Consider the following 18,433-nt stretch of genomic DNA (forward strand, 5'->3'; position numbering starts at 1 on the left):
TGAGGTCACTCTAGGGTCTAGCTCATCCCTCAGTTCAGCTATTAGGTCTAGGATGACCTGCGGAGTGAGACAATAACGCTTTAGCACCACATCCTCCAGCATCCCAAACAAAGTGACCATGTGACCCCGGGGTTGAATATGCGGGGTCTTCTTTGTCTTGCCCTTCTCCTCCGAACGTGTTCCTGCCTCACCTCAACAAGAGCCAAGTGTCACCGCATCAGGAAGTGTACCACAGCAGCCATCCTGAATCCAATGACAGGTCCCTGCAGGTGTGAGCTTTTATACAGCTCTTAATTACTCGCTTCTAAAATGGTTTGCACCTTGTAAGAGGAGTTGTAAAGTTTCTGGAGGATCAGCAAGTGCAAGGCAAAATCCTTACATCACATTATAATGGTTGTGCCCGCTTAGTAACCAGAACCTGCCCAATTCCATGCTCTTTTCTTCATTTGAATGCATGTCAATATCATTTTAATGGTTTAATGAGGTCAAAAGGCAAATTTGATAGCGGGTGCAGAACGCCAGGTAAATACCATTCTTTACATACACTGCATTTTTAGCATCACATTATGGGGGTTTTGCACCCGCAAATCACATTGCGCGTATCCTTGCATCTACCCCATAATAATATTGCAAAACAGAGAGATGGGACCATTATCAGGACCACTCTCCTGCTCTCAATAGCATTGCACAAACAGCCTTCAAAGGTGTAAATAGCCACAATGTACTCATCTACTATTTTACATCTGGTATTAAGACAACTTTTAAGAGAATGCATGCTGAGTACACGTGCACAGTATACTTGTGTATGCTGTAGACTGTTTTGACAGTTTCCACGGGGTATGCATAAGACAGCTCAGTCATGCAAGTTTGCACAGGGTGTGCATTATATTAGCTCAATTTATTATTAATATTTTTAACCCAAACTCTGAATCTTAGAATCAGTGTTATTTCAAGCACAAAGACACAGCTGAGCAGTTTTAAATATACAGTGAAAGAATAGACTATCAGCAGTCAAACTTATTTCCTCTGTCAGACTAACTTTAAAGACGTGCATCGGTCAGAATCTTTCACGTCCAGTTTACTCAACGAAGATGAGTAAAGTGTCCGAACACAGACACACTGAACCCCTCCTGGGATTTTAATTTCATTTTTTTTAGTACAGTTCAACTTTAATAGTATAAGTTTCAAAATATTAGGCAACAAGCAGGATATGCACTGGTACTGTTCAGTGGCATTCCCTGAGGATTGACACATGTCATAACACCAGCAACCACACCAACGGAAGAGCATGGGAAGATTATCAATTTGCTGAGATGTCTTCTACATTAAACAGAAGATGATTATTGAAGCAGTTTACAAGCAAAAATCGGAGGTATCCATTTTTTTTGTCATGGTTGAAAAACAAAATATGTATCAAAAAGTACATATTATTTCAATCAATTAAGAATGTTTTTAAATTATACTATATACTAGCTACATATAATTTTTGTCCTCCTATAAAAAAAAAGAATCAATTTTAATGGTTTACTGTAGAAATATGAAATGCTAATACAATTCTAAGAATTGATTTCTTCAAAGAGCATTACTTTAATGTGTGCCCAGTAAGAGCTCTTTGTACAGCTGGTTGTATCACATTGTTTTTGAATCCAGCAGAGATTACATGATGAACAATTTACTTGGTCTATAGACCAAGCATTTACTACAACACATTCTGTAAACAGTCATCAGCCCCTTGGTATTATGTACCAGTAATATACTATAGAGTCAGCTCAACCAAAACCAAAAAAATAATAAACAAGAGGCTATAAAGATATTTGAACAAATGAGTGCTAAACGTTGGGACACTAATAAAATACAGTTTTTGAAATGCCAAGCCACTGATAACTAATTATGGGCCTCATTCACTAAACAGCGGGAAAGTGTTTTGCAAGCAGTAAGCCCCTTTACTGTGTGCTTTCCACACCTGCTGTATTCACTAACCAGTGGCAGGCAACCTAGCGCGTGGAAAAGTACCATGTTCGAGTCATTAAAATATAATGAATAATGTTAATGTGTGGAAATGTATGCAAATCACATCGCAAAATACAGTGAGGGAGATATTTGATATGCAAACCATATTCACTTTAAGGGTGCTAACTTTACTAGGTGCCTCAGTGTGTGTTAAAAGTAACACTTATTGAACCAGGTGGTGTCACAGAAGCAACTGAAAAGCTGCACAGGATAGCGAGAAAAAGGGTCAGGAAGTGAGTATACATATTGAGTACAGCTCACACTAGCCTTATATGTAGGGCCCCAGAAAATTAACGAGATCACGAATTTCAAAGAAAAATATGTTACTTAGTGTGAAAAATATGCATGTTATATTCCTTACAGTACTTTACATTACTCTTCACCTCCCCTGTTAATTTCATACATGTATCAAGTAGAAGCAGCACTACAGTAGCTGTCTGGCATCAATGTTGTGCATTTGGTTCCTACGGTAACGGGGTCAAACAAATACCAGCTTCATGATTGGTGAATTCCTAAATACAGAGCAAAGACGTAACATGTGAGTCCAAGACGGGAAGTTTAAAATGGTTGTTTAAATAGTGTTGATTTATTAGCTTGCAGTGTAAAACAATGGTAAAAATCGTTTTCCAATAGCGATAGTGCTCTCTCGCTGAATTCCACCTGTTGTGGCAACTTGCAAATTAACCATTTAGCTCGCTTTATTTGTGCATATAATTAGTTTAGTGAATAGAGCTACCTATGGTTCATTTTTGCAAGCATTGCGGCTTCACCCTGCCGTGCGGTAATTCTGGTCATTTACCGCTGTTTAGTGAATGAGGCCCTAATTCTGTTCTGGAGGAAGTAGAGGGAGGTTCTACAAAAAATAACGAGCAAGAGATGGCATGTCCTTCCAAAATACTTGAGAAATTCCCTAAGGGTCTCAATCACCAAACCCTTTCAGCTCTGTTTCGCAGTCATATTAAGCTTTTTATTTATTTATTTATTTATTTTAATGATGTCTCAATCCTAAAATTCTAGGTGCTGCAAAAACTTTTTTGCCATAGCTGTAGATACAAACATTAGCCAAAATATTTCAGGTTTATTTGATCAAGCCTGCCAGGATAAGTCTGGATTTTACTGGAGTATTTTAAAGCATTGGGAATTTCCTCTGGGCTGCATCAGCAAACCTGTTTTAAAGGGGTAATCCCAGGATAACCACAGCGCAGTAAAATCCAGCTGTGGTTAAACTCTGGCGAGGTTAATCAAATCAACCCTTGCTTTTATCAACTGCGTGTATAAAGTTGAAGGTAAATTACATTTGCAAGATATGTAGTACTTCAAATACAGGTACCTAACATTTACAAGTCTAGATGAAACTGGGAAAGGGTTACGTTCTATTATACTTGTGCCCTTGTTTGAGTTTTATCAGCACTCTTTTCTGTCATCTGCAACAAATCAGTACCTCTAGCGCATTAGGAATGTGCCTTATTTAACTAGGGAGATTCCATTTCCAATGTGCATGCGTTCACATGTTGGAAAAACATAGAAAACAGTGCAGTAATTACAGCAGATGAAGATGATAAACAGGTGGATAAATCAGTTCATTTTACCTACAGTAGTCATATAATTACAGTATAATTTTTCCGAACGATGCCATTAATCTCTACAAAAATTTAAAAAAATAGTAATAAAACTAATGGAAGGTAATAACATGCCAAATATGCGTTTAACCTTTTCCCTCTTCTCAATAGAACAATATATGATCCCAAACAGGATTATAATGCTCTAAACAATGGCAAATCTATATGGTGCTGCTCTTTAACTCTATAATAACCCATCTGGTGCATTCCTCCAGGGATGTTTCATAGACCCACTTATTAACTTTGCTTCATAGAATAAAAACAACTTAGCACACCGTTTTCTGAAACCACAGAATCCTTTGTTACTGCAGGGCAAGAACAGAAAGGATGTAGTTATATTTTATGTCCTACTTTTTAGGGTATCCCAACGGGGGCCAGTCTTGACAATGACAGAAAACGTGTGCTTGTGAATCAAGAGAGGACATTTTATTCTCTTTAAGATTGAATAAGAAATATTAAGAAACAAAAGGAAACTATGGCCCCACCATGGTGTGTATAAGTGAACTTGGGTCAAAGCAAATACACCATTGAGATGAAGGTCTGAAAACAGTGGCTTATAATTTAATTGCCACAAATAATCTTATAGAATATTGCTGACATGTGGAAGAACAAACACCATCTTGATGAGGTGGCTGGATCGAAGGCTATTATAACTGAGGTGTGCAAGTGGAATGTGCGATTAGAGGGGTTATTCTCTAGCTTGTGCAGAGATCTTACATACATATAGAAACTGAAGGTTATTATTCTAAAGTCAATACAACTGGAGGGGGGTATTTTAAATGGCAAGGTAGCACAAGCTTTGATAAATTAGGTCTGATGAAAGATGCCCTTCGACTGTACTAAATTACAACGCGAGAAGAAAGAAGAACAAATAGAGAACAGATGACGTAAAGTAAGTGCCATTTAGTAATAATGTTCTGAATTTATTTATAAACAGCTAGTGGAAAACCAATACAAGGCAGGGAAAGGTAATAGGCAAAGGCAATGAAACTATTTCACTAGTTATCTTAAGGTTAGGGTTTTGCAAAGTTATCCATTGCTTAAAGATTTAAAATAAGACTCAATGCAGAGGGCTTTGAGTGGCCACACAGAATAAATGACATTCCTCAAGACGTTTGCAGACATTTAATTGAACTGTTTTGTAAGTGAATAGTTCACAGAAGCTGCGATGAACACCGAACTTAAGAAGCCTTTCACGCATTTTACAGTTTTGTCAGCAATCTGGATATATAAAAAAAAAAATATGCAATACAATTTATATAGAGAACAGTCTTTCGAGTGGACGAAACTCAAGACAGTTGTTTTCAACAGCACTTGTTCTGGTTAAAGCTAGTATACTGTATGACAAGTGCTGGGGTTGTTCCTTGTTTGAAGTTCAGTCAGTTAATTTCTGCATTCGCTCTGACTAACCGAATGAGTCCTTTGGCTCGGCGTCAAGCTGCTGTCAGTGGACTCTTTGTGGTGATTGTTTATCAAAACTGTACCATATTGTGTTATCAGAGGAATCCCAATGAAAGTGAATGGCAAATACAAATCCAACTCTGCGTGACAAGGTGCCTCATAAACAGGACAGAGCCACGAAGAGATACTTGCATGCAAAGCTAATCAATATTTGTAACTAGTAATTTCATAGCCTTTGTCAATTAGACACGTTCACACTGTTTCTTGCACATCCTTACATTCTTTTATGATGAAATTCATCTGTAAGGAACATGGATGAATTACATCCAAGTGCAGCATATTAAATATTAAATCACACCGTGTCATGAAAATGTAATCAATATATAGTAGTCCCCTAAGCAATACCAATACTATGCTTGAAAAACCCAAAGCCTATTGTACGTATGTCTATGGCAGGCAACTAAAACTGAACAGCAACTCCTGAACTCAGATGAGATAAGAAAGTAAAATAAGACCCACTAAGATCGATCGAAAACACCATTAAAAAAAAGTAAGAACATGTCATGTGAAACAAATTCCACTCTTAAATAACGTATCTTCTGGCAGAGCATTTTGAATTAAAATCCCATTTTAGTCTTTCTTAATTAGACCACTTCTAGTTAACCATCAGATTAATTTATTTGAGGGAAAACGGGTTATGGCTTTGCCCCCTGGAAAGAGGTAGCACTCACAGAGGTATCATTCGCAGAGGTAGGTAGCTCTGAGGTACACAGAGTGCTGTCAGCTCAGTAATTGCTTTGTGGGTTTAAATGTAATTTACTTTACCTTTTTTTTTAGAAAATGATTATATTGCGTGTCTTTGAGGTTGTGCAATTATCATCTTTTAATTAACACCAGGCGTCTCAAACCCATTTTGGAGACCTAAGTAATCAGAATAACATTTACGGTATTTTGTTTATAAAACGGATTGTTCTCCAAACAATCTTTAACAACAATTTAATCACAAGATTGAATCAACAGCCTTGTTAGGGGTAACGAGGGCTAGATGGTTGATGCAAACCAGGGCTGAAAACTTACAAATGTGAGGATAATAATGAGGAACCAATCCTTTACAGTGTGATAGAGAAAATGAAACAGCCCTTTAATCTACTATCTGAAACTAGTGTATATATATATATATATATATATATATATATATATATATATATATATATATATATATAGATATATATATATATATATATATACATACAGAGACGATCTATGTACCACCAGGAGCAGTAGCTCTCCAATTTGACAGCTTTATGTCAAGTATTAAGCACTCTTGGATACAGTTTTTTTTAAGGAAAATGTCGCAGTGGAGTAGTACCCAACCAATTCTTTACAAAATTGCATGTTTCTGAGGATTTTCAAAGAAATGTTCTAGTTTTCTAAATGCATATTTATATAACATTTCATATTTCAATTGTATTAATGTTGCCTGTTTTTTTAATACAGGTACTTAGAGAGTAAGTAGCAGGGTTCTGGAAAATATACTGTCACATGTCCCCGCGTGTTGATACAACTGTTTAAATAACGTACCTGTAATTTTTCTTTTCATTGTTAACGTCCTGACAACTTTTTTACACTTATAACCTTAAAGTCTGTTTCAAATCTCTTTTCAGAATGTCCGCTCTAGTGCACTGATAGTGTAAGGATTATTGTCAACATTGTCAAACAGGAAACAGAGCAAACATGATCCATGATGTGGTACGGAACAGAAAAGCCAGAGCGCTTGTTTGTTTTTTTTTTGTTTGTTTGTTTATTTATCGCTCTTCCTGCAGTAATTTAGAGGACAGATCTCAAACCCCGGTGCACTAGAGTGGCCATTTTGAAAAGAGCATTGAAACAGTCATTAAACTTACAAGTGTAAAAAGTTGTAGAAACACGTGGGGACTTATACCGAAATATTTTTCAGAACCCCAGTGATTATTCTTTAATTGATATTTACTGAAGGTACTCATTTCAAATCAATCACTCCTAAAAAAAACTGCATAACTTTCACTAATTATGCCAATGTTTGTGTCAGTTCAATTTTTGTCATATGGCTTCTTAAATATTTTAAATACACTGCCACATTCTCTCTTAGCACAGGCACACATATTGAAAAATAATCCTGCACCTCGTGAATGCATGGAGATCTAAATATAGAGGTTTTTTTGTTGTTGTTTTAATGTGACACACAATCGAACTTGATAACAAAATACAGTTGTGTGCTGAATATGAAACTAGCACCTTAATGCATTAACCAATATCTCAAAACCTCAAGACCACAACATGGAAGCGATATTAGGCCATGCATCAAATGGTATTTTTATAGTTTGGTTTGGGAGTTTAAATTCTCATCAATGTATTTATTTTTTTTTACTCTGTGTGTGTGTGTGTGTGTGTGTGTGTGTGTGTGTGTGTGTGTGTGTGTGTGTGTGTGTGTGTGTGTGTGTGTGTACTGTACTTAGAGGACTGTGGCAAATGAAACTCAACAAAATACTGAATCTGCTACTTCACTTTAATGAAAAAAAGAGAGATCAGTTACAGAAGCAGTAGAAAAAACAAACTTTATGGACTGATAGTATTCCTCAAACAAGGTCAACTTTCATCATAAATCAGACTACAATATTTCAATATAAAATAACAGTAAATGTATACTGTGTATTATAGAACACAAGCAAAGAATGAGGTTACTTACATATGGCACACTGTCCAGCGTCTCTGTGTTGACAATTATAGGAGGAGGGCTTGCCTATAAAAATATATATAAAAAAAAAAGAAGTGTAAGAAGTAGTATTTGGAGCTATAAAAAGATATTACAGAATTTATGAAGCATATTTTATTAGAGGTGAGAATCTCTCTGTAATGGCCCTTATAAAAGTATACCACACAAAGTGTAACAAAACCAAGTGAATGCATAGGTAAGCATGGCGAAAAAATATGGAAAATCATGTTAAACTACAATAAAGCCATCGTATAACCATGGGACACCAGCAAAATTACAGTGCAAATTTACCGAAGTACGTTTTTATAAGGGTACCTCTTCAATCGAGATGCTGTAATAATGTATATTAAACTGATTCTCTCTGTTGCAAGTTATTTTCTGTAAATGATCAGAAGTACTGTAGTACACTCCGTGGAGACAGTATCCAAGACAGCAAAAATGACATTTAAAACATTCTGAATAATAGACTTCCGAAAGGAACGGCACTCTACACAATGTGTTGAAACACTGTTGCCCCTTTTATCTGTTCAAACCTTCTAAAGAAAAGCCAGTGTAGCGTGTATGTTATGCACACGTATGTACTGTAGGGTAGGCTGCTTACTTTCCTAAATGTATGCAAATTACATATTGCCGATAGCTTAGTTTCAGGAAAAGAACTCCAGTTGGTCTTTCACTGCAATGCAGTTTGAGCAATTCCAGATTTTACCATGAGCTTATTTAGAAATGCTGTACCTGCCCTTAGCTAAATTAGACAAGGGACCAAAAGGTCAGGTTTCTCTAATAAGGCTTACAGCAAAGCCTGGAATGACAGCCTTCTTTCTATTACTGAATAATTTCAGCACATCATTCAGGGTGCCATGAAGACCAAACTAAGCGTATTAAAGATGTTCACCATACAGAATAAGCCTTAAATAATGACCTGAATAACAGCTCAAATCTCTTTTGAAAATGTCCTCTCTACTGCACTTCGGTTTGAGATTTCTCCTCTAAATCACTGCTGGAAGAGCAATAAAAAAAACAGACAACATAACAAGTTCTCTTGCTTTTTTGTTCCGTACCACATCATGGGTCGTTATTGCTGTGTTACCTGTTTGACAATGTGGGCAATAATCCGTACACTATTATCAATGCACTAGAGCAGATATTTTGAAAGAGCTTTGAAACAGACTTTAACGTTACAAGTGTATAAAGTGAGGATGTGTAACGCTATATTTTTCTGAACCCCGCTACTTACTCTTGAAAGGTAACAAAATATACCCGATGGAAAAACAGCTGTCAAGACTAAAAATAAAAAAGAAAAGGAAGGAAAAGTGGAAACTAAACCACAAAAATGCATAAAAAACACACAAATTGCTCACACTACCCAAGAAAAGAACAAACCTACAGTTGGTTTCTGAGGGCAAACCAGTATAAACTGTGTTTTGTATAAAATCATTATCTATTATGTGTAACTGAGGCAACATGTTGCTCACATGCAGTACAAGACAGTCATTCACAATCGGAGGCCATCCCTTAGCTGTTAGAAACGGATGCAATGGAATCTCGAGGGAAATTAGGGAAATTGAGACTTTATCTGGTTATACTGCTTAAACATTCAATGAATGTTGCATGTCCTGTAATTACACAATAAGTCACTGCCTCCGTAAAAAGATATTTATTATGTGAATGGCACTATACTGCATGCTGTGCTTTATATTATTAGTTGCTGTTGTTCCTATTATCGTTTTGTACTGGATGGTTCATGGCAGGAAACAGGGTTTTCCTTTTTCCAGAAAATCCTCATTACACTGTGCTCCTTAACCTGAATATGCCCTTTCTAATTATTAAATGGCTCAAGCCTGAATACAATTTATAATTAAGGAAACTATGCCTTGATCTAAGGCTAATTAACATTGGGAAAAGCTGTTATATGTAACCTAGCTTAATGATGTGGACTGTGAGCGATGGTGCAGAACACTTCTGAGGTTCTAAGGGTAACAGATGCTCCTTCTAAATTGCTATGAACACAACTCAACGGTAATATTGGCTGCTGACAGAATGAATAAAATACACACATACAGCAGGAGTTCAGATTATGCACAAATCGGAATGCTGACAAGTAATTGTTTTTCTTTTTTTTTGTTCCTTTGTTTTTTGCCTAATAACTCCTCCTGCAGCCTTACTGTACTAATGTCCCAAGTGTGCCTGGTAAAGTGCAGCTGCACCCATGTTGCAGGATCAAGAGGAACACAACACATTTCTGACCTGGTTATTCTGCTTCCTTTCCTGCAGTAACAATGGCCCTCCATATCTAAGGAGGCAGTAAGATCAAACGAGAGCTGTCTGAACACACATTAAAGACGAGTGTCCCTCGAGACTAATGTGACCGGTCAGGGAGCAGAGAGTGAGAAAGGGAGAACAAGACAGAGAGAGAGTGAATCTTTAACTGAACAAGTGAAGTCAGCCGCATCACAGACACCGAATATGCATCTAATGTGTGAAATCATGGGTGGAGACATTAAGAAGATGACAAATGGTCATTGCAGCAAAAGTGAAGTAGTATTCCAGACTTCTGGCATAAAAGTACAGTAAAGTGCGTCAGCTGAACATACTCGAGGATCCTTATTGGTATAGCTGTATAACATAATCGATAGTGCCTGTGTTGATAAAGGCTCTTCCGTCTGATAGTGACTGCGACGGGAGTACTGCATCTGACCTTCCTGACATGATCAGCTGTCCAGACAGTAATGCCCTAAATCAGCGTCATGCTTGGAATCTCGTATGTATGGTACTCCTGGTTTGTGGTTATCAGGTAAAGGGGGACGGGGGTCGCATGTTGAACTCCTGCTATAAGATATTTTAATACAAATAATAAGCTGACATACAAATAACAATAAATACAAACAAAAAACAATAACTACTTTGATCAAGTCTCTCTCTCTCTCTCTCTCTCTCTCTCTCTCTCTCTCTCTCTCTCTCTCTCTCTCTCTCTCTCTCTCATATACTGCTAATGTATATAAAACATTAAACAGAAATATAAATAAGTATTAATGCTTTATCAGCAGCTGAACCTTTTTATATTTAATTTAAACCTCTAGGGCTGAATATGAAACACTGTGATAAACCTAGAAATAGAACACACCTGGCCTGCTTGTTATCCCCATGCAAAAGTCCACCACACTTGGAGAACGCTCGTTTAGCTTCATGGCTCCGACTCTTCGGAACTCTCTCCAGCTTTGGTGGGTGATGCTCCCACTGTCACTTGCTTTAAATCAACTCTCAAGATCCACCTGTTCTCTCTTGCTTTCTATGATCTTTAAGGCTGATATCTGCTATTAGCTGCTGTGTTGCTGCTACTATTTCATGTATTATGTACTATGTTACTATCATGTATTATGCACTTTCCACTGTATTTAATGTACTATTTCATGTATCATGCTACTATCATGTATTATGCATTGTCTTGTTGTTACTGCATCTTGTAAAAGGCTTTGTGATGGTGGTCCACTATGAAAGGCGCTATATAAAATAAAGATTGATTGACTGACTGATTGATTGATTGAATCTGTTTTCTTATCCCTTCTCTTGTGCAATAAAGGTTTTTTATTTATTTATTTATTTATTTATTTTTTAAAGGCAGCACAATGAAAATGTTTGATTAACATACTTAAGCTATTTACTGTTTTTCGTTTATCTGGGAGCTTAAAAGAATTTAGGTTTACTTCAGTAAGTGTAATTAGAAAAGCTAACATATATTCTCTATTTCAATAAAGGGAAATGTTGGGACATCAAAGGCTGCAAGTGCCTTATATATGCTGTGTCTATCAGCAAAAACTAAAGTAGATTATATTATTCTATGAATGTGCTTCAATGGTTTGAATTTGAAACATGTGGAGTTCCTCAAAATATAAAATTTTATACTAAAATACAATTCCATAGTTTAGAATGCTATGCATCCAATTGCATAATAAAGTACACCTTGGTGCCCAGTTTGTATAGATTCTATAAAGTACTCAGGCTCCCTATTGATTGCCAATACATTGTTTTGTGACATCAACAGGAACACTACTATGTGTAGAGGTAGAGGATACAAGTCCAGAAAGCCAAACATGACTTTAAAAACATGACCACCTCATGTTTCCAGGAAATTATTAAGATTAATTCAATATGTGCATATACAATTAAATATGATCAAATAAATTTATAATAATACCACACAATTACTTTAAGGAAACTTATTATTAACCTTTTTAGGGAGCACAAAATAATTTCTCAGTTCTCATGGTCCCAAGCACTTGAAAGTGATCCAGGGGGCTCCCGAGTGGCACATCCAATAAAGGCGCTCCATGCGGATGTGCCCTGTAGCCTGGAAGTTCGAATCCAGGCTATGTCACTGCCAACCGTGACTGGAAGCTCCTAGGGGGTGGTACAATTGGCCCAGCGTCGCCCGGGGTAGGGAGGGCTAGGTCGGCCAGGGTGTCCTCGGCTCACTGTGCACCATTGACCCCTGTGGCCTGACCGGGCGCCTGCAGGCTTGCCTGTAAGCTGCCCAGAGCTGCGTTGTCCTCCGACGCTGTAGCTCTGGGTGGCTGCATGGTGAGCCTGCAGTGTGTAAAGATGCAGGCAGCTGACGGCACATGCTTCGGAGGACAGCGTGTGTTCGACTTCGCCCCCCTCCCGAGTCAGCGCAGAGGTGGTAGCGGTGAGCTGAGCCTAAAAATAATTGGACACAACTAAATTGGGGAGAAAATAAAAAAAAAAAAAAAAAAAGTTGCGATGACTAAATTTATTATAAAAGAAAAAGAAAGTGATACTGCTTGCCTAACAAGGGAAATTTTATAAATGGGTTTATTTCATTCATATATTCATGTATATAACTTTACCCCAGGGTTCAAATTAGCATCAGGAAAAAGCACCAGTACTGCACAGCGACTTGCTCTCTATTCCTTACAGCAGCCAATTCATTGGAGATGAGCAAGCATGACAAGAGACATCTGAACCTTTGAGCCTGTATGTGTCCACTTCATAAACAAACCTTCCAAATCCAAATCCCCCTGCCATGCTGACAAGCGACGCAACCCTTCATTCATTCTTAATTCCACACATGCGCATCTTGGAAGACTTCATAAAGGCGTTCTAATTGGCTTGGTCTTACTTGTAATGGTTTTACTAATGTAATGTATCAGAGCAGCGCAAGGCAATTCTCAAGTCATTCTTAATCTTGTAGCACCTGTAACCTTGTAGCACCTGTCTGATCATGTAAACCATTTGAGCAATAGAAACAGGTGTAGCAATGCCCATAGAAATTCACAGTACAGTAACATAAGTCTTTAAGTCAAAGAGCTATGCAGTACAGTTAAAAACCACCAAGGAAGCCAATCTTAAAACATGAGGCTAATTACTGTATCTACTTAAAAGTACACTGCCAGTGTATTTTAATTCTGAATCATTACTATAACTGGCAAACCTTTTGCTCAAGGGAATTCCTCCTTACGTACAGAAGGTCTTCCACAGCATGCTTCTCCGCTATTTTCCTTCCACGTGAAAATGAGAATGTAAAGTTTCAGTTGTGGCTGGTAGATTGAAATGCTTGCGCACATTTCCAATTGGTCAGAAACATACTATCAGGTTCAGCGCTCAAGATTTAAAGTTATAAACAGCGTTCTCTGCGGCATGAAAATAATAAATGGCTAGGAATATTCTTTGGCCTCAAGGTGCATACTAAATTGTAAACAGAATCATGTATTCTACAATCAGCAGCCAGTCGAGTTTTTTTCTGTTGCTATAAAAAAAAGTGTATCAATATTGTACCACTGGCTCCACGAATACAAGGACATCAAAAACAGAAGATCAGACTGGTGTTCCATAACCTTGACATGGAGGTGAAAGGTTTCTCACCAATCCGTGCACACCATGTCACGAAGTTTACCCCATGTGACCATGTGAGATATGAACTGTATGTAGCTGTGCTTTGTGTCGATGCAGATAATGAAAACGATCTTAGTAAAAGGGCAAGTGCATTGTGGAGTAGGTCGTACAATATTTGCAAAGCTCATTTCCAAGGTTCCAAAAAACAAAATTGCCATAATACTGCTGGGCCCTCAAGGGGAATCCAGAACGGCACTAATTAATTCCATGGGCTTGCAAGGTGTTTAAATTGTTCTGGAGGAATGCGTGACCATTGCTCAATGATTAATCTTTTAAACGTGACTTTTAAAATGGTTCCTTAGTAATTATTGAATGAGGATGCACATGTTACTCAGCTGTGTGCTATCAGCTCTTTATCAGAGCTTATCATGACTGAAACTCACTTACACAGGGTAGACGGCAGCTTGTACACATTAATAAATACATGTCAGGGACGCCACGTGCACAACAAATGAAATTACACAAAAGTGTGTGCTGCATAATACACCTGTTCCTGCTTCTGCTCATATCCTCTATTTAGGCACACTCATGTGTTGGGCTAAGTGTATGCTCTAGGTTCATTCTCTTCAGTAATTTATCATTAGTTATTTATTGTGTATGAGGATAAATATTTAAAATTTTATTTGGACAATTGTATTGAAAAAAAAAAAAGAAAACGCTTTGTCACTGAATTAAAGTTCCTTTTAGTATTTCTACATTCGGTACTATTGCATGTTTAATAGTTATGGTTGATTAGCCAATAGCCTACTGTAAAACATATGACTACAGTAAATCAGTCATTATGAATAATGAAAATTAAGAAATTTGCTCAGACTGCTAAATATGGTGAGAAAACCATTACTACAGCATTTTGAACATGACCACTAGTTTACAGTACTGGCATAAGATCTAAAAGTGAAAATTAATATTACACTCATTAAAGCTTTATACATTAGACATGCCCCCCAGTTCAAGTGTCCTTTATTAGACTGCAAACCTTGTCGATTCCCGTCCAGTCAATCCACCACACTTCTACACTAAAGGTCTGAACATTGTGCATGTCACCATTGATATGAAGTAAGGAGCTGTTCATTGGCCTTGGTATTAAGAGGCTGATTCATGTCAGACCTTCACAGGACATCAGGGACAATATGCTTATCCAACTGACTTCTTTCCCACACAAGATTACACTTTCTAGTACAGTAGCTGTGCTTGCTTTTCTTTCAGCACAAGGATGCAAAAACATTTGCCCAGTTCTCTTGCAGAGCAAGTTTCATCACAATTGAATAAGTGATTCTCAACATATAGAGACAAACACAAACGTCTCACAGCTGTGATTCTCTAGCTAGAGAGACAAACACAAACACCTCGCAGCTGTGATTCTCTAGCTAGAGAGACAAACACAAACACCTCACAGCTGTGATTCTATAGATAGAGAGACAAACACAAACACCTCGCAGCTGTGATTCTCTAGATATAGAGAGACAAACACAAACGCCTCACAGCTGTGATTCTCTAGCTAGAGAGAGACAAACACAAACGCCTCGCAGCTGTGATTCTCTAGCTAGAGAGAGACAAACACAAACACCTCGCAGCTGTGATTCTCTAGATATAGAGAGACAAACACAAAGGCCTCACAGCTGTGATTCTCTAGATATAGAGAGACAAACACAAACGCCTCGCAGCTGTGATTCACTAGCTAGAGAGAGACAAACACAAACACCTCGCAGCTGTGATTCAATAGCTAGAGAGAGACAAACACAAACACCTCGCAGCTGTGATTCTCTAGATATAGAGAGACAAACACAAACGCCTCACAGCTGTGATTCTCTAGCTAGAGAGAGACAAACACAAACACCTCGCAGCTGTGATTCTCTAGATATAGAGAGACAAACAAACGTCTCACAGCTGTGATTCTCTAGCTAGAGGGAGACAAACACAAACATCTCGCAGCTGTGATTCTCTAGATATAGAGAGACAAACACAAACGCCTCACAGCTGTGATTCTCTAGATAGAGAGACAAACACAAACACCTTGCAGCTGTGATTCTCTCGCTAGAGAGACAAACAGATGTCTCACAGCTGTAATTCTCTAGCTAGAGAGACAAACACAAACGCCTCGCAGCTGTGATTCTCTAGATAAAGAGAGACAAACACAAACACCTTGCAGCTGTGATTCTCTAGATAGAGAGAGACAAACACAAATGCCTCGCAGTTGTGATTCTCTAGATAGAGAGACAAACACAAATGCCTCGCAGTTGTGATTCTCTAGATAGAGAGACAAACACAAATGTCTCACAGCTGTGATTCTCTAGTTATACCTCACAGGTGTTTAGCATTACGTAAAATAGTTTCACTTCATTCATCAATGCAGGCCTTTGTACTCTAAGCTAGTCAAAGCCCCAGATTTGGGTCAAGCGAAATGGTTTAGAGGGTGGCTGTTGAAGTATAAGAATCTCCCTCTGCTTCTCCATGCAGCAGCTGCACACTTTCTTGGACCCAGATCAGAAAAGTGCATACATCTGCAGGTAAAAATGCAGCTATGCAATAAATGGGGTAGGAGTGGAAAAAGTAATTATGGCTAATGAAAAGGAGGCCCTTTAAAACGCTGCCTCAAAATCTAAAATAATTTCCTACAATATTTAACTTGTGCCTACAAAATCAACAAAAGCCCAAACACTGCAAGTGCTCCTAAGAAAGCATAGAGTATATTTAGAATATTTATTTTTCTGTTATGTTTTGTTTAACTTCCTGCTTTTGGTGTATCTGCTGAAAGGTGTGTTTATTTAGCTGGTTTGAAACCTGATTTCTGATACTTTATGAAAGCAGACGTCTGAAAACAGAAAGCTCTTCATCTGATCTGCAGTAATGGCAGTTTTATTCCACAGCTCTAGTACGTTCAAACAGATCAATAGACAAATTCACTATGGTAAATGACACACAACAGCCTGCAGCACAGTGTAGCACAAAAACACATGACCTGGGTCACAGAACCCCTGATAATTTTATTTTTTATGTATTAGCTATCTAAAATCTAATTTCTAAATGTCTAGTTTAGCTACATAATTCAGAAAGGATACATCTCGTCCCCCTGTCCCCTTTCAAGTAACTGATTGTTAACATGCTTCTGTAATCTTCTTCCGATATCAGAAGCCGCATGTGGCTTAGAACCTACCAACCAGAACTAGATTCACTTTTCCCATTTCTACGCTAATGAAAAGGAAAAATCATCCAACCTCTCCCTTCTGTGGAGTGCTCTTTAAAAACATGAAATTCCACTCATCACAACTTTATAAAGAGAACTTGAATTAATAGCGAAAATGAAAAGGCTCTGGAATCATGCATTGAGAAAGGAAACTTCATTTTATTGTATTTTACTATTATGCTTTTACTATTGTTTAAGTTGAAATAGTAGTCTTCAATTAGGGAAACATATACAGGACGATTAGAAAGTAAGTTTACTACATCAACGCATGGTGTGTCAATGTGGTAAACTTATTTTCTAATCACCCTGTATATAGTAAATGGCAGATCACAAACATAACAGAAGCACTACATGTTAAAATAATACTAGTCAGCAATGCTTAAAGTACGTTTTTCATTAACCAGGTTATCAATTACTGGTATAATACTGAAAGTAATTTAAACCAAAAAACTGAAATAATGCTACCATGCTAGAATTTTCCAGTTTACTTAGGTCATGCAGAATACAAATTTAGCACACAAACAATAATTAAATCAGGTTTTCTTTTTCTGTTCAGAGATGGAAATACAGGATGTCTTTAGATACACAGGCAGACAATATGACTGCAGTATCTAAAGCACAGGAGCACTGTAACAGCAGTTCAAAAAAGTTTACCTGAAACGGGTCGTGCCAGCCATGTTGACAGGTGCAATCAGACCACCACTCGCAATTAGCCCCTTTTCCCCTGGCTATGCATTTCCTGGGGCTTTTCCAGACACTGTTTGTCCTTAAGACGGTGGGTTTAACCCCGTGGCATGCCAGAGTGCCCCGCGAAGGGGTCAGCACCTGGGAATTGCAGTAGTATCCATGGGGCTCATGCTGCCAGTCACAGGAGCAACGGGCATCACTCATCACCAGGTCTACCTTCCGGAAGAGATCTGTGCCTTGAGGATCCCTGCAGCAGCTGTGCGGTTTGTTAAGGTAAGTCATGCCTTTCCTCTTTCTTTAGTCCTTTCTTTATCTTAGATTATGTTTTTTTTTTTTTTTTTTTACTGCTGTTGTTTCTTGCCTTCAAAAAAAAAATCCTCTTATTTGTTAAGAGGTCTTTAGACTGGCCCCGGGTACCTACTCTGGCTGATGTTAAAAGCAAAGCATCGTGGGAGCAGCAGCGGCAGTAGTAGTGTGAGTGGAGCAGCGCAGCATTATCTGCTGGCTGGGAGCTCTCTGTCAATAGATGACTCAACTCACAGAGCAACTTGACAGCATCTCTGCTCCAGGCAGAAGCAATCTATGCTCCGCACAGCTGGGCTTCAAGACCAAGCCCTGCACTACAAATGCTTTTAGTTGGGAAGCAAGCAAGCAGTGCAGTGCACAACACAATATTCAATTATCAATTAGTTCCCTTTTCCTGGAACAAACCAGTGCACAGCTGAGGCTTGCAGGAGCAGCTTACCTCTGTATGTCAGACTCAGACATTTCTAATAGAGTTTTCCCCACAGGCAATTTGAGGCTTTTTAAATTTTTTTTAATCATGTTATTATTCCACACACTCCACAGAGAGAGTGTGTTAAATGGAAAAAT

The 18,433-nt window shown here is 38.1% G+C and overlaps 1 protein-coding gene across 1 annotated transcript in view; it reads right to left on the reverse strand.

Moving 5' to 3' along the window:
• The window catches only part of LOC121321263 (disks large homolog 2-like), a 78,386-nt gene extending 60,197 nt beyond the window's left edge, over positions 1-18,189 (reverse strand). Inside the window, exons 1-2 of the mRNA XM_041260164.1 lie at positions 17,528-18,189; positions 7,756-7,809 (exon numbers count right to left, since the gene is read on the reverse strand). Coding sequence (XP_041116098.1) covers positions 7,756-7,809; positions 17,528-17,842 — 369 coding nt within the window. The 5' untranslated portion in view covers positions 17,843-18,189. The remainder of the gene's footprint in view (positions 1-7,755; positions 7,810-17,527) is intronic.
• Positions 18,190-18,433: the final 244 nt, after the last annotated feature.

This window comes from Polyodon spathula, chromosome 9 (assembly GCF_017654505.1).
Source record: "Polyodon spathula isolate WHYD16114869_AA chromosome 9, ASM1765450v1, whole genome shotgun sequence".
In the NCBI taxonomy this organism is placed as follows: Eukaryota; Metazoa; Chordata; class Actinopteri; order Acipenseriformes; family Polyodontidae; genus Polyodon; species Polyodon spathula.